The sequence below is a fragment of the Pseudomyrmex gracilis genome, unplaced genomic scaffold, assembly GCF_002006095.1.
Source record: "Pseudomyrmex gracilis isolate BER0280 unplaced genomic scaffold, ASM200609v1 scaffold_429, whole genome shotgun sequence".
In the NCBI taxonomy this organism is placed as follows: Eukaryota; Metazoa; Arthropoda; class Insecta; order Hymenoptera; family Formicidae; genus Pseudomyrmex; species Pseudomyrmex gracilis.
This window is the reverse complement of record NW_018021013.1, coordinates 29,017-45,422: the sequence shown is the minus strand read 5'-3', so window position 1 is coordinate 45,422 and position 16,406 is coordinate 29,017. Positions and strand designations below refer to the sequence as shown.

General features: G+C 34.1%; 1 protein-coding gene across 2 annotated transcripts in view; it reads left to right on the top strand.

Moving 5' to 3' along the window:
- LOC109860624 overlaps positions 1 to 16,406 on the top strand; it is a 45,860-nt gene that overhangs the window by 27,400 nt on the left and 2,054 nt on the right. For both annotated transcript variants that reach the window (XM_020439858.1, XM_020439857.1), the window contains exons 2-6: positions 9,677 to 9,764; positions 14,497 to 14,741; positions 14,879 to 15,072; positions 15,966 to 16,088; positions 16,172 to 16,386. In XM_020439858.1, the coding sequence (XP_020295447.1) occupies positions 9,720 to 9,764; positions 14,497 to 14,741; positions 14,879 to 15,072; positions 15,966 to 16,088; positions 16,172 to 16,386 (822 nt within the window). In that variant the 5' untranslated portion in view covers positions 9,677 to 9,719. The remainder of the gene's footprint in view (positions 1 to 9,676; positions 9,765 to 14,496; positions 14,742 to 14,878; positions 15,073 to 15,965; positions 16,089 to 16,171; positions 16,387 to 16,406) is intronic.

Here is a 16,406-nt window from a genome sequence, read left to right as displayed (position 1 = left end):
ATAATATTGAAATCCTTTAAATGCACCATTTTATGAATCGCTAAAAGCTGCAGATCTTGCTCGGTTTCTGCCGACAATCTGATGTCAAGTCATGTTAGCAGATTCTGCTCGGTTTCTGCTATCAATCTGCTATAAGATTCTGTGAGCAGGCTTTGCTAGCAGATCGTAAGCCTAATGCGAACATAACAGATGCCAATTTGCTCGCAACTTTTTAGTATATCTGTTGCCAATCTGCTGGCATATTGCGCGCATTTTGCTTACTGGGTATTTTATTGAAAGCAATTTGACATTAGCAAAATATGAAAATATGCTGAGGAATCAGATACAATACAAGCCTCGGCAATACAAGCAGTAATAGGTGAAAACTTTGATCAGATATGGTTTCACCAAGACGGTACAGCATCACATTACGGAAGAGAAATTTGTAATTATTTGAACGGAGTTTCCCCTTAACCGGGGGATTGACAAAAAAGGAAAGATTAAGTTAGCCACTGCGATCGCCAGATTTATCGCCACTTGATTACTTTTTATGGGATCATCTAAATAGCAAAGTATATGAAACAAAACTACGAAATCAAGAAGATCTTTGTCATCGAATCTTGGAAGAAATTTCACTAAGTGAACCGGATTCATTAGAAATGTCGTGACAAGTTTTTATAATCGAATAGCATAATGTCAAACAGTGAATTGTGCGCATTTTGAAAAATTACTATAAAAATAAAGCATCCACAAAATGTGTTTACTATCGATTATTTTCCAAATTTCTAAATACCCTATTTTGATTTGGTTGAGTCTTTACTTTTTTTCTAGCTGAATGCACGACCGATCTTGCCTTAGTTGGCTGGATCTATGACCGATCTTGCATTAGTTGGCTAGATCTACAACCAATCTTGCCTTAGTTGACTGAATCCACGACCGATCTTGCCTTAGTTGGTTGGATCACACACAAGAGGATCTACGATCGATTTTGCCTTAGTTGGTTGGATCACACACAAGAGGTGTAAATCCGATCTCTATGTAGTACGTTTTGGATAATGTTAATGGTAATACTGTAATATTCAATCTTCATAACTAAAAAAAGTACTTAATAAAAATGAACTTTATTATAGTGTTTTGGAAATCTCTTGAATTAAGCTATAAGAATCTGCAATAAAAAATAGAAGTTTCATAAAAAAATTAATGTAATCTTGATCTGACCTTGGCAGCGCCACCCAAGGGCATACTAATGCAATCAGTAAATAATACTTTTTAAACCTTACAACTTTTGTTTGAAACACTTTTCTGTAAAACTTATTTTTTCTGATATTCAGAGGTCCTGACCTTTTTGGGACTCTGTATATATTATATGTACATTTTACACGTGAATTTTGAATTAAAATTTCAATAAGTTTATTTAAGATGCTATATTTGCATCTCGTATATGATAAATGCCCGTATACCCTCTTATCCAAGTAATGATACTGCAAAACAAACACATCGGTTAAGAGTCGAACCTGGAATCTCTCGCTTTCTGTGCGATCGCACTGATTTTATTATTATTGTTATTGTTATTAGTTATAGAAGTAGTAGTAGGAGCAGCAGCATTTCTTCTCTCCATTTTAATAAATTTTAAAAACTGCGTAAGTCTGATAAAAAGATTAGCATGTTTTTCTCAAAAACAGGTAGAAATAAAGGACGATATTCTCTGTTAAAATTGGTAAGGAACACACTATAGTGACCTTAAATGACCTTAACTTTTTACATTACCAATCAAAACAATTTTTTGCAATAAAATGGGGTACTTTTGAGTTACTTTGTCGATAGTACTCAATACCTTTATATTAGAGTATTTTTCGAAAATTCAATCGTTGAGATAATCAAAATTAGTCAAAATAAAAATATATAACAATTCTTCGTATCTCTAACTGTTTTTGAGAAAAACATGCTGAACTTTTTGTCAGACTGGTGTCATTGTATCCTGGGATTATTTTAGCTATATGTTTATTAAATTATATCTTTTTTGCGTCTTGTATGTTTTTTTGTATTGCAATTTCTTTTGGATCATATTTTTGTGTCGTTTATTCAATAATTATAGTTCAAAGCAATTACTATTAACAGTAAAACTGGAACATTAGTGCAACGATGTGTTTAATTTGGTAAAAAAAATCAAAGTTAATCAGCCGTAAATAGCCTTAAATTCGGGAAATGCTCATATTATTTGATTACCATGTATCATTTCTAGAAATTTTAAACATTATACGTATATGTACTTACTATACGTATATGTGCGTACATATAGGCTAAAGGCCTATTATGAGATAGTCGCCTAATACGAGATAGCGAGCTATTTCATGTAAACAGCTACAAATTCATAACTACGTCTTTTTAACACATTACTTACACAAAAACATCAAATGTTTTGTTAGTGTTGCTCACTGCCGAAGGTGACGTGGTGTCTGCGAAGGAGTTATTGCTTACGCGCAGAGAAGAAAAATAATTATTATAGTTTTAAGATATGTACTTAACACTTTTACGTCATAGGATTTAGTCATTTCAATTCACTCAAGTGTACACATGTACTATAATTGATTTATCATGTAGTTTTGTCAATTTATTGCAAATTTTGTCGGTATAAACTCAAACTATCTGCAATTTTATATTCCCTAATATGAGACACGCAGCCGCTCTTAATACAAGGTACTTTATATTAGGAACTGTCAAGTCCTTTATTTTGTCAAGTTCGTTATTTGATGTATCAGTAAGTTTTTAGTAATCATATTTTCAGATGGAGACACAGAAGAAGCAATCGTGGTCTCACAATTAATTAGAGTCTGTTAAGGCAGTAAGAAGCAAAAAAATGAAATATTCAAAAGCATTTAAACAATTCAATGTCTTAAAGCATACTATTGAGCGATATGTTAAAAATGACGATAGTTCTGTTGTTGCTAAGATTCTTAAAGAAAAGAAATCTCTTGTATCTCTCATTAGAAACCCTTCTTTGAATCAGCAAATCGGCACTTTTGATTAAAAAATTCATATAAAACAAAGTATAGCTATTATCGATTGCTAACTTTTGGCGATAAAACTTGAATATATTTCTCATAAGTTGACATAAAACTAAAGGTAAATATTGACAATAACGGACCACACACTTTCCGATCAACTTGAGCTTCACATATGTTATCAAGGACATTGTCTTGAGTAACATGCAAAAAATTTTGGCCTTTGCTCGTTGTTTATTAAAAAGTTATTAATATTGATAATAACAGATCAACCTCCGATCTACTTGAGCTTTGCATATGTTGTCAAGGACATTGTCCTGAGTGACATGCAAAAAGTTTTAGCCGTCGCTCATTGTTTATAAAAAAGTTACAAACCAAAAAAGTTTCATAAATAATTTTTACACAACAATCCTAATATAATTTTTACCAGAGCTGACAAAGGCAACTCCACTGTTGCTTTAAATAAAGAAGATTACTTAAAAACTGTTAACTACATGTTATGTGATTCCAACACCTATTGTCTAGTTAAAAATAATCCTACTCGTCAGATCGAGAACAATCTACGTGACATTTTAAATAGATGGGTTTCCAAAGGTTTCATAGATAACAATATCAAAAATAGCTTGATGAATAGCGACTCATTACTTCCGAGAGCATATGGTTTGCCTAAGATTCACAAACCAAATTGTCCGTATCGTATCATAGTATCCACTGTTGATAGTGCTTTACATCGCTTTGCGCTTTACTTGCACAAAATATTGTACAAGAGTTTACCTACTTCATCTTTTTTTATTAAAGATAGTTTCCATTTGGCTAATATGATAACAGGAAACTTAAAGATGGATACAGACTAGTATCTTTCGATGTGATCTCATTGTTTACTAATATTCCAATAGAGTTAGCTTTACATGGCATATCGGCCAAATGGAAACATATCAAAATTCATACCAAGATCAGTAAACAGGAGTTCTTTGAAGCGTTGAGATTTGTATTGTCGTCAACCTTTTTTACATTTGACAATAAGATTTACCGACAAACATATGGCACTCCCATGGGCTCTCCTCTTTCTCCTATTATCGCGGATATCACTTTACAAAACCTTGAGCTAAAAGCTCTCAATCTTTTATCATTTGAAATTCCTTTTTATTTCCGTTATATAGATGATATTGTTTTAGCGATTCCTGACAACAAAATTCAAGATACTCTTAATATTTTTAATTCTTTTCATAATAGACTGCAATTCACATACGAATCTGATTATAATGGTTGCATTAGTTTTTTGGACATTAACATTATCTTAGAGAATAATAAGATCATTTATGACTGGTATCACAAACCTACCTTCTCTGGGAGATATTTGAATTATTTTTTGCAAAACCCTCTTTGCCATAAAATCGGCACTGTTAGTACACTCTTAGAGCGTGCAGTTTTATTGTCTGAACCTAAATTTCATCAAAAAAACATAATATTTTGTATTAATACTCTAATTAGTAATAATTATTCCATATATTTTATTTTTAAAACCATAAACAATAAGTTAAAAAAATTATTCAGAACCAAACTTAATAATCTGATAGACCTTGCTAACTTAAACTTTGAGAAAGAGAAACCTTTTTATTTTGTTGTGCCATATGTCCCCAAATCTGAACAATTAAACAATTAACTTAAAAACCAAATCAACAAATCCTATGATATTAGAATGTCTTTTAGAAATCTTAATCAACTTAGTAGATATATAGTGGCACACAAAGATCCGATTTCTTCTGACAAAAAGAAAAACATTGTTTACAATATTTCTTGTGACTCTTGTAATGCCGCTTATATTGGACAAACTAAAAGACAATTAAGAACTAGAGTCAAAAAACACTCTTATCATGTTAGAATGCAACATCAAACGTCGGTAATTGCAGAACATTGCCTGAACACTGGTCATAAAATTGCTTGGGATTCTATACGTGTACTAGATAACGAGCGTAATTTATTTAAACGTTTGACATCTGAGATGTTACATATCAAACTTAATAACAATAGTATTAACATTATGCAAGATACTGAGCTTCTGGACAAAGTCTATTTACCTTTACTCGAGAAAATTAAATAAATTGCATTTATTTTCACCCATAGATGGAGCTACAAGCTCCACTATACATTATTTGTAACTTCTTTAGTATTGATAATGCTTTCATAACTGTCACATCTCATTGTCATTCTCTTTTCCTGGTAGGACTATAAGGTATTTTTATTTTTTAATTTTAATTGTCTTTTTCTTATTGTTACTTTTATCTCACATTACCCGTTGTATTGTCATATTATTTTTGTTAATTATTGGATGTACCACTGATGATGACTGTAAAAATAAAAGTCGAAACGTTTGGGACATTTTATTAAAACATAAACTTTTTATTTGCATTACACTCTGCATTTTTGGTTGTCATTGCTGGATTTTTATACATTATTTTTTCATAAATAAATTTTTTCCCGACCTTATGGACATTTTCTTCACGTTGTAAGCGTGTAGGCAGGGAGGCTACGCCCCTCTCCTGCACCCCCTGAGCTTATCATGTTTTGCGTACATATTACTTTCTGTTTATGATGTTTTATTTTTGAATATTACATATATATAACCTTGCATAAAATAATTCTTTATTTTTTTTCGAGGGGGGAGCAGGGGAAGGGGCGTAGCCCCTCTTGTCTATACACTTACAACATGAAGAAAATATACATAATGTCGAAAAAAAATTCATTTATGAAACTTTTTTTGTCTACAACTTTTTTATAAACAACGAGCGACGGCTAAAAGTTTTTGCATGTTACTCAGGACAATATCCTTGACAACATATGTGAAGCTCAAGTTGATTGGAAGGTGATCCGTTATTGTCAATATTTACTTTTCTTGCTTTATATTTATATTTTTTTGTAGGTAAAACAAGATAACAACAACTATCTTTAATGTGATATAATGTTACTTTTGAAATTCTAAAATATTATATATGCTAATATGCTAATATGTTAGTATTAATTTATTAATTAATTTACTTACTCGCGCATATTTATCGTCAAAATGCTCTTTTGCATGTTATTATGACTTATATATACATATGTGTATATACATATATATATACGAGGTGTGATCAAAAAGTAAGGTGACTCTTTGAATTTCGCGCGCTCTGTACACTCTAATTTCAAAATTTTTGTTGTTGTGTTGGTACACTCGTCACGATCATGTTCACAGTTTTGACTATATAGTATGTGTTGTTTTTATGTGAGAGGCATAAAAAGGTTAGACTCGTGTTTGCGTGCTCGGCGATATTTTGCTGTTGAAAATAATGGAGCAGAGAGTTTGTATTAATTTTTGTGTAAAAAATGGTATTAAGTGTTCAAAAACTCTTGAAATGTTGACAGTGGCATACGGTAAGTCAACTTTGAGCAAAAAAAATGTTTATAAATGGTATAAGTTATTCCAAGAGGGCTGAGAAAATGTTAACGATGAACCTCGCTCTGGACGTCCCAGCACGTCAAAAATCGACGAAAATGTTCAGAAAGTGAAAGAAATTGTGTTGAAAAATCGTCGAATCACGATTAGAGAAGTAGCTGATGATCTTAACATATCGTTTGGCTCATGCCAATCAATTTTAACGGATGTTTTGTGTATGACACGTGTGTCAGCAAAATTCGTTCCAAAACTGCTTAATTTTGATTAAGCAGTTAGTTTTGTTTTTTGGCCACAAACAATACTACCATCATGCCTCAGTCACCGTATTCACCAGACTTGGCCTCCTGCGACTTTTTCCTCTTCCCAAAATTGAAAAGGCTCATGAAAGGACGAAGATTTGCGACGATTGAGGAGATTAAGGCTGCATCGCTGGAGGAGCTCAAGGCAATACCCAAAAGTGCATTTCAGAAGTGTTTTGACGACTGGAAAAAGCGCTGGCACAAGTGCACTGTATCAGAGGGGGATTATTTTGAATGGGATAACATAATTTTGGATAAATAAATGAATATTTTTTTATAAAAATGAAAAGTCACCTTATTTTTTGATCACACTTCGTATATGTATACGATCCAAGCACGCTAAGTTTTTGTACTTTACTTTTGTTTTAAGCACGTTTTATGGGATCTACAGTCTTGGGTTCAGTACTTGGCTAATTTTGTTGATTGTCTGTGTTTTTTCCTTATACAGAAAAAAGATTTATGTAATAAATAGTCGTATATTGGAATAGTTTTTATGTACTTGGCGTATATTTTTTCTTTTGTAAAGACTTTTTTTATAGTGATTTCACTACTTTTTTAGAATGCAATAATAAAAGTATATGTACATTTTATTTCATTGTTTCTGCGGAAAATATATATGGATTTTTAGCACTTCTAGACTAATTGCACTTTTGTATCTTTGTATTATGTATTGTTATCCAGTCTATGTTTTTAGTACCAACTATATTTGTATAACATCCAATATTCAAATTTTCCCCATGATGAAAAATTGCACCAATAACTTTATATGTATTGTTACCAAGATGTATCTTTGTAGTAAATACACCTTTAATATTGCAATTGATTTTTGTAGTTTAAGTATTAATAGAGTTGTAAATATTAATAATTGTAAAATGAGGATATGACTTGTTACTGTTACATTATTTTTTCTAACTATTGATACAGTATTACAAGTATTACATTACTTTTTCGACATTATTTCAACATGAAAAATTTAATTGAATGAGTTCTTGAAAAGTTTTTTTATAGTTTCGGAAATTTGTAGTAAAAGAACAGAATTACTATGTGTTTCCATAGTCATGTAACTGCATATTTTACATCGCAAAGTTGTAGTTAATTGATAATTGATATTCAATAATAGTTTTTACACTTTGTATGTTATCACTAAACTGTATAAGAAATTTCCTAGCATCTTGTTGAACAGTTTGAAAATATTTCTCATCTGTCAGTCTACGCACTTCACTTACATTTTTAAATTTGTCATTAAAGATATAGCTGTCCACTTTTCTCACATCATTTGTCCGTTCTAGATATAATAACGTTTTTTTAATAATAGTTTAATAGACACTAAATAGAAGCGTTAACATAACATAATACAAAAAAAAAAAAAACAAAATTAACAATTATTTATTCACAATATATGCAAATGCCAATATATGAACGCGCTGAATATGTGACTCGAATGCTTGTGCGAGCACGAGCGCGGCTGTGAACGCGGCTTGTGTAACGCTCGCGTTTTGTGTGTGTGTGTGCGCAGTTTTGTGTATGTGAGACTGAATTTTAAGAATTTTCGTGACATATTCTTGCATTTTGAGGTGTAATAGTTTAGATCTCTGGATTGACTGAACCAATTTAATTTGCACTTCTCGCAATTGAAAACTCGTAATGACATTTATTAAGACATGTAAGGTTAAATTTTTCATTAGTGTTATAATTTACAAAATATTGTATCAAAATATCATTGAGAAAAAACTCGGGATAAAGTACACGGTAGCGTCTTGACAGTGACACTCATTTGGATACTTTTACGTACTTAGCGTCGAGACGCTACCGCGTTTCTTGATATCTTGATGTTTAAAAACACACACACATACATATTATATACATATATATTTAACAAAAAAATACTTAGTGCTAATACTTAACATTAGTGTTTTGGAAAGCTCTCGAGATAAGCTACAAGAATATGTAATGAAAAGTTCAGGGTTCTATTTAAGAAATTGATGGTGACTTTTACGTGACCTTGACAAGATAGTTGTCATGCAGTTAAAACTCGCTGTTGTTGTGCGCATCCCTTCCACCGCTTCAGCAAGCTGTAAGAGAGCCAAAACTGTGAACACTGATCAGATTGCTTTTGAAACCCTGATGAAGTGAGCTGAAATGTTCACGAAATGTCAGTGTAAAAATGACACTAACGCGGGTCAAACCCGAAATACATCTTCGAATATATTTCAACATCATATATTTCCAGAATTATTACGGTTGATTGTTCAATTTTTAATATTGCATTATGATTATGTACTAAAAGAAAGAAGGAACAGTTCATGAGCATGTCTTTAATTTAGGACAAATTTTGGGACGCATCGTGGGGTAAAGAGTTAAAATGTAGGATTGTCTTTCCTAATTTGGGACGGTTGGTCACCTTAATATATAGATTACACGTCAGGATTAAGCTGTCTTCAACATATATCTTTATATCTATCTTGATATCTCTTTTTTACGTTGCGCTGTGCTATATGTCACGGTAATCTAAAAAAATAAATAAAAATAACCATTACCACCACATGATAAAGTAATCAAGCAAAAAAGAAACACAGAGAGATTACCGTTTCAATCAATCATATCAATTTTCAATTGCAAATATTCTATGTAGTCTCATTATTATGCTTAACTTCGTTCTCAATTCTAACATTTGCCGACGTAAGTTCGTGTGTGTATTTCCGCGTTATCCTGATTTCGCGAATGCTCGTACATTCAAAGCTCTGTAATTATATGATTTCTCTCGGTAAATCAATTTTGCGCTCGAGACCTCCTTGGGAGTCGAAGCGCAACATGGCAGACAGTACGGTTAATTTGCTCGCTAGACCATAGTAGTTGAATGAATTAAAATAGAGATCCGGCTTTGGATGCGCGCGCGCGTTGACGTAACAACTCTAAAATTAAATGCGAACTAATGCGATGGTGCGTGTTTTTGTCTTTTGTAGAGGCCAGGACGGTGTTTTGTCGTAAAGGGTTGGGACCTCCAGGATGCCAGGAGTGTGGAAGTTGCTGCACATGCTGATTTACATGATGGTGAGTATAGTACAGCATCAATTTTCAAAGATTTACATAGAATGCGAATAAATATGTCATTCATGCACTATTGTAAACGTTGACGAAATCAATTTATAAAATTAAAAAAAAAAAGAATTGTACAATAAAAACCACAGCTTTAAAATGGTGCCACTTTCTGCGAAAAAGTACATGATGTAATTTATTATCTAGCGTCATGTTCCAATTCTTAAGAAGCGCATTAGAAATTAATGTATCATTTAACATATTTTAATCATCAAAAGAGCGCTCATCTGATGCAATTTACTATTTCTACACACGACGTATTATTCAGATGGAAGTAATGTCAAATAATTACGCAGCGATGCTTCAATTTGAAATATTACCTCGTTCGTTCTCAGTTAGAAAAATTAATCAGCGAAAACTTATATCGATGGTCGGATATAAGATAAAACGTTAGATCTCTTGGCTCTTAATAACACTTTTTAATAACGCCGCAACAAGCCGAGCGAATAAGCGGCTGTTACAAGAGAGACGAGAGCGCACGAATCACAATGTATTGACTAGCGGCGACAGCGGTTCTATAAGAAACTCACACGGGACTCGTGACTCGGCGTATTTATCCCGCGAAGTCTTCTAGCGGTTTTCTTTTGTCGGTCAATTAAGCCTTAGAGCCGTGCACTAACACCGTGCGCCGATCGGTCGAGTACTACCTCAGGCCGCGTCAATTTCGATAATGGACTATAATTTTAAGTGTGTTTGACCAATAGCGTGATACGCCGCGCCGCGCCACCGTGGATACTATAATTAATGAATAACGGTCTCACGCTGACCAGATATATCTCAATATAGTCGTTTGCATAATAGTCATTTGACCTCCTAATAATTCAGGATATACCGTTTCGCGAGCACGCAAACGGGCAGAGGTTGCAACACATAAAGTTAAAAAAAAAAGGAAAAACAAGAAAAAAAATCCTGATAATCCTTAGGGCGCGGTTTGCGGTGGCAGCAAAATTCTCACGTTTGGAATTCGTGTTTTCATTTAGATGACAATGCGATGACACGGCGGAAGTCATCGCCGTGACAGCTTGCAAGCGGATATTCATGACTACTCTAGGTACCGTTATTAGCGTCTTGAGACCTTCTTTAACGTTTCTCTCTTTCTCTCTTTCTTTCTCTCATCCATGCCTCTTTGCTTGATCCCGTTTTCTTGGTGTTTTTTCTCATATTATTCAAAATCTCGTACGAAATTTATCGTGTCGGGACGTTACCGTGTTGCTATAGAAAGATCTATATCCTATGCGGTCTTTCTGCTCGCAAAACAGACTACGCGTTTCGCGCTCATAAACAGCCGGCAAATCATTACGCGTCAGCTAAACTGCTGATTTCTTACGACGTTTTTCGGAAAAACGAGTTTAATTAGAAAAGAACTACAGACTACAATTTAAACCAATCAAATCAATCGGTCAAATCGAGTGTGACAAACGTTTGCGTAACAAACTTGATGCTTTGATAAATAATCAAGTATTCAAAATTTTTATGTTAAAATAAAGCATAAAAATATATATGTATAAATATATATGTGTATATAAAATTTAATGCGGAATCCGTCGATGATTACATAATTGTAATAAGAATTCTTGAAAAGACACATAGGGGAAAAGTGGCATGCAAGAGCCAGGTTTTGAAAGAGCCATTTTCAATTATTCGGCAGTTTCTGAACGAATTTCACGGAAGTTTTAATTTTTATATAGCAACACTAGACGTATGTCATCCACAAACATTTGACAGATTATTAAAAATAAAAAGCGCCGGTGCATCGTATTAAAGATTTTGTAATTGAAAAGTAAATTTTTGGGTTTTATTTCTTTGTTTTTTAACATTTTTGTGTAAAGAAATAATACAAAAATTATTATATCACGATTTTATATATATATTTAGTCTCCTAAGTATGTAAATATTTCTCATTCATAGCGTTAATTTGATAATGTATTTTGAGATTATAATTTTTAAAAGGGAAAGTTTTGAAAGAGCAAGACTATAGTGTAATGAAAGAGCCGGCTACCAAACAATCAAAAAATTTTTTTAATAAAACACCTAGCTCTGACAGTAAATGTAACGATGATTTGTCTTCAGATTCTGATAAAATATCAAAAATAAAAAAAAAAGAAACTAGAAAAAAAAAAAAATAATAATTGTATAGTGTGCACTAAACGTTATAAAAAGAGTAAGCAAATATGGTTTCAGTGTAAACTTTATTCTGATTGGACATACAGAAAATGTAGGATAAAAGAGGTGCTAAATTATTTTTGTCAAAATTGCTTCTAAAGATATCTAAAAGATTAAGTTTTTTTTCTCAATTGTAACTTTAAAAATTGTTTTGAAAGTTTGAGTAATAAAGTAAGAGTTACTTAGATTTAGATAAAAAATATATAAATTTTCATTGATGGTTTGTTAATTTTGAAGAGATTGTTATAAAACTAGTTTTAGCATTTTGATTAACAATTGTTTGCTAACAATTATATTAATGTTTTGTTAACAATTGTATTAATGTCTGTTAATAGTTTGTTTATTATTTTGTTTATAAACAGTTAAAGATTCTTGTTATAAGGAGTCGGCTCTTTCATAACATTCGATGGCTCTTTCAATATCATTATGTTATGAAAGAGCCGAATTTTACTTTTCTTTTAAGTGAAAATATGTTTAAGCTTTAGATTTTGCCTTTTTGTTTATTATATAATACAAAGGAATAAGTAAACTACAAATTGAAACAGTAAGCGTTATATTTGATTACTTTTTAAATAGGGTTTTTAGCTCCATACTAAAACTGGCTCTTTCATGCCACTCTTCCTGTAATAATTTGTTAAGGAAGGTCAGTAAAATTAGCCGTAAGCCTTTTCTACTTGCGCCGACCCCGATTCTCATGTCTTGCGATCGGCACATACAAAACACACGGCTATCGCAAGGCGGTTATTTCCGCGTGTCACGAGAAATACAATCGGCTACCCGCAGATGAGCATTTGTATTCGAATGTGCACTACCGATGCTTATAGAGGGAAAATCACTGTCTGTATGCCTCATGTTTGAATAACTCTGCGGCGAATATACTGATACGCGCGCGCGCAGGTCATATAATCGAGTCCTGAGAAATCATAAACTACACATCTTCCTTTTCTTCTACCGATGACACATGCATGAATATTATTAGCTTTTTCATGCGCGTTCGAAGAGAAACAGAAACTCGTTCTGATAATGACTTAATAAAACCGCTGTTTGTTTTAAGTTAGTTTAACGATAAATTATCGGTACTAGAGCACGAAAAGATCGAAGTCTCCACACACTTCGTAGAAATATAATGAACTCTCGCGCAAGTCATCTTAAGTCGACGAGAATATTACATATATATAACATCGATACGCGCATGTACTACACAGTCGCTGTTATTGCAGCGTTACGCAAAAAAGATACGCGTTACGCGCCCGTCAGGTGCGTAATCATTTCTAATGAAACGTTGTCATTTAACAGTGCAATTGTAAAAGCATAGAAACATGTTTTCACTTGCGCGAAAAACGGCGACCGTTAATGCAGCGGTAAAGACGCTTCTCCCGTTACGGCGCGTTGCGCGAGAGCGGAATACGTAGAGAATACGCTACGCCTGGCTTCAATGACGATACTACGCTCGCTCGAGTATAGCGCGGGACTTTCTGCGGATAACTTGTAACATACCTTGTTTCTTAAAAATGTTTGAAACAGACTAGATGACCTTCATTAACAGTTTGATACAGAAAAAGAGAAAAAACACAAAACGTTATCGAAGATAAGAAATGCGATGTTTGTACCGTGATTACCTTACATGTATGCTGTCACATTAGTGGCGATGTGAGAAAGCCACATGTAAGATTGTCAATATCCGATTGAGTATAAGAAATATTTATGACTAAATCGTATGGATTATTGCTAGATGTAATGGCCAGGTGCGCGAAAACACGAGTATTTAAGTTTTTATTTACGGTCCCATCTTCGTGCGGAGTATACTCTTAAACGCATTGCAAAAACAAGCTTGTTGCGAGCACGGTAATGAACTTAGTTTATAGTTAATGATAACCGACGTTAAGATTAGAGACAAATGTTTTAATTAAACTAACTTGACTTCTTATATCTGAGGGATACTTTTGTACTTTGATACTGTGCTAAAATTCATCAATAGATTCACTACAAATCTTATTCACAACGTAATTGTTTTTCTCTTACACATAGCCACGAGTAAACAAATAAAATAAATCTTAGAGAAATGTTATTACATGTATATTTGTATATGTAAATTTAGATAACGATATTCTCTTTGATACAATTATATTCAACTAATACAAATTTTATTACATAAAGTTTTACAAATGATAGTTTCTTTAATGGCTTGCAGTGCTATATAATATTATCCGCTGACCTACAACAATCGTGACTCACTCGGTTTTAGAATTGGGCACTTTTGCCGACTTTTATAACAATCCCGGTGTATATATTCCGGCCGAATGATCTTCCTGTAAACTTTGTAAAAAAGAAGAATATCCTTGTATCGTAAAAATATATTGACAACCGTTTAACGTAACGTCAAAGCCGCGATCTATGTAATACGCGTGTGTCGGACAATGAAACACACACACAGAAAAGATATAGCGGACAACAAAGAAGGAAAAAAACGAAGAGAGAGAGAGCAAAAATTGCGGAGAAAGAAGTGCATTCTTGAAATGCGCAGGTGGCTGGCTTGAAGAGCGTCAATAGCAACAGCGACATTTGGCCGCTGGAAAGACCAGAGGGTATGCCGGCCATCCAGTCTTTGGAAGTGATGTGCGGTAAGGATCATATGGACGTTCATCTTTCGTTCTCGCAACCTTTCGAAGGGATCGTCTCGTCCAAAGGCCAGCACGCGGACCCACGATGCGTCTATGTTCCGCCGTCTACGGGACAAACATTCTTCTCCTTTCGAATAGCTTACGCGAGGTGAGTCATTGATCAATACTCGCGCTTATTATTATATCAGTCGCATACTTATTTCATGTTTTGATTTTATATTATTAAATAAAAAAATTAAAACTTAGATTTTTCTTATTGTCTGATGACTTTTTTGTGTATTTTAGATGCGGCACAAAGCCAGATATGCACGGACAGTTTTATGAAAACACTGTAGTGGTGCAGTACGATAAAGACCTGCTTGAAGTTTGGGACGAGGCTAAGCGTTTACGATGCGAATGGTTTAACGATTACGAGAAGACTGCGTCGAAACCGCCGATGGTTATTGCGGATCTCGATGTAATACAGCTGGACTTTAGAGGTACGAGTATTTTACGATTGTTTATCTTATCAAGCGCCATTTTTTAATGGAGATAAATCATCGACATAGATTATACCGAAGCTCTCATGATACCATCGAGACTACCGCACGATATCGCGTCGCACACAAAGAAGTCTTCTCTTCAATCGTCATTTGTATGCCTGTAAACTGTAAACAATCTCAACCGCAGACGGTCTCGTGCTCTCGTTTTCTCTCTCTCTCTCTCTCTCTCTCTCTCTCTCTTTCTCTCTCTCTCTCTCTCTTTCTTTCTCTTTCTCTCTCTCTCTCTTTCTTTCTCTTTCTCTCTCTCTCTCTCTCTCTTTCTCTCTCTCTCTCTTTCTCTCTCTCTCTTTCTTTCTCTCTCTCTCTTTCTTTCTCTTTCTTTCTTTCTCTCTCTGAGGTTTTTGTACGTTACAGTCTCTATAAAATGCAGCGGTTCGTTATATAAAGTTATTTTTATCAAGACAAAGAACGTGCGGACATTTTACTTTAAATGTCGCAAGTAACGTTAGTATTGTGAGGAATAGACGACGCGATGCAAAACGTGCGCGCAAATGAATGACGAGACACACGCTGTAACTCGAGCATCCGTTCGCGGTTGACCGCAGGTAGAACCATAATCACGTTGGTTAATTTTGGTTTACACAACATATACAAATTACTCGGTATTACCACCTGTGACAAAGCCTTTGTATGTACACAAGGTTTATGCGGCTCTTGTATACCATGTCGAAGACGCGGAAATAATTACGTCATCAAACGAACATTCCTTGAATCAATCGTGCTTTTTTTATTCGAAACTAATCGATTCTTACAAACAAACTGTGTGATATTTATTTCAAAAGCTATACTTTTATAGCGAGAGCAACGTACTTTAATCGCCCTGTTTCCAGGCGATAATGTGGACTGTTGGATGGAAATTCAGCACGGTAAGGGTCCATGGGCGCCACCCGTCTCTGGAATCGTACCGCTCGGCTCTACTCTAACTTTGGTCGTCGCCATAAATGATTACCGAGGTAACGAGTTTCTAAAGTATATCGAAGTTTTGCGAACAAACGTTTTAACGTATAGGCGTAATTTTTTGTTAAACTGAGCGCAGGTGAATTTGACATGCGGGTCAAGTCCTGTGTAGCTTCGGACGGCGGCGATCACACAATACAGCTCAGTGACGAGTCCGGCTGCGTCCTCAGGCCGAAGATGATTAGTAGATTCTTGAAAGCTCGAGGTTCGGACGACCGCGCGACTGTCATCACATACGCCTTCTTTCATGCGTTTAAATTCCCGGACGCGTTGAGCGTACATATCAAGTGCAAGGTAATGATAACTTAAATAAT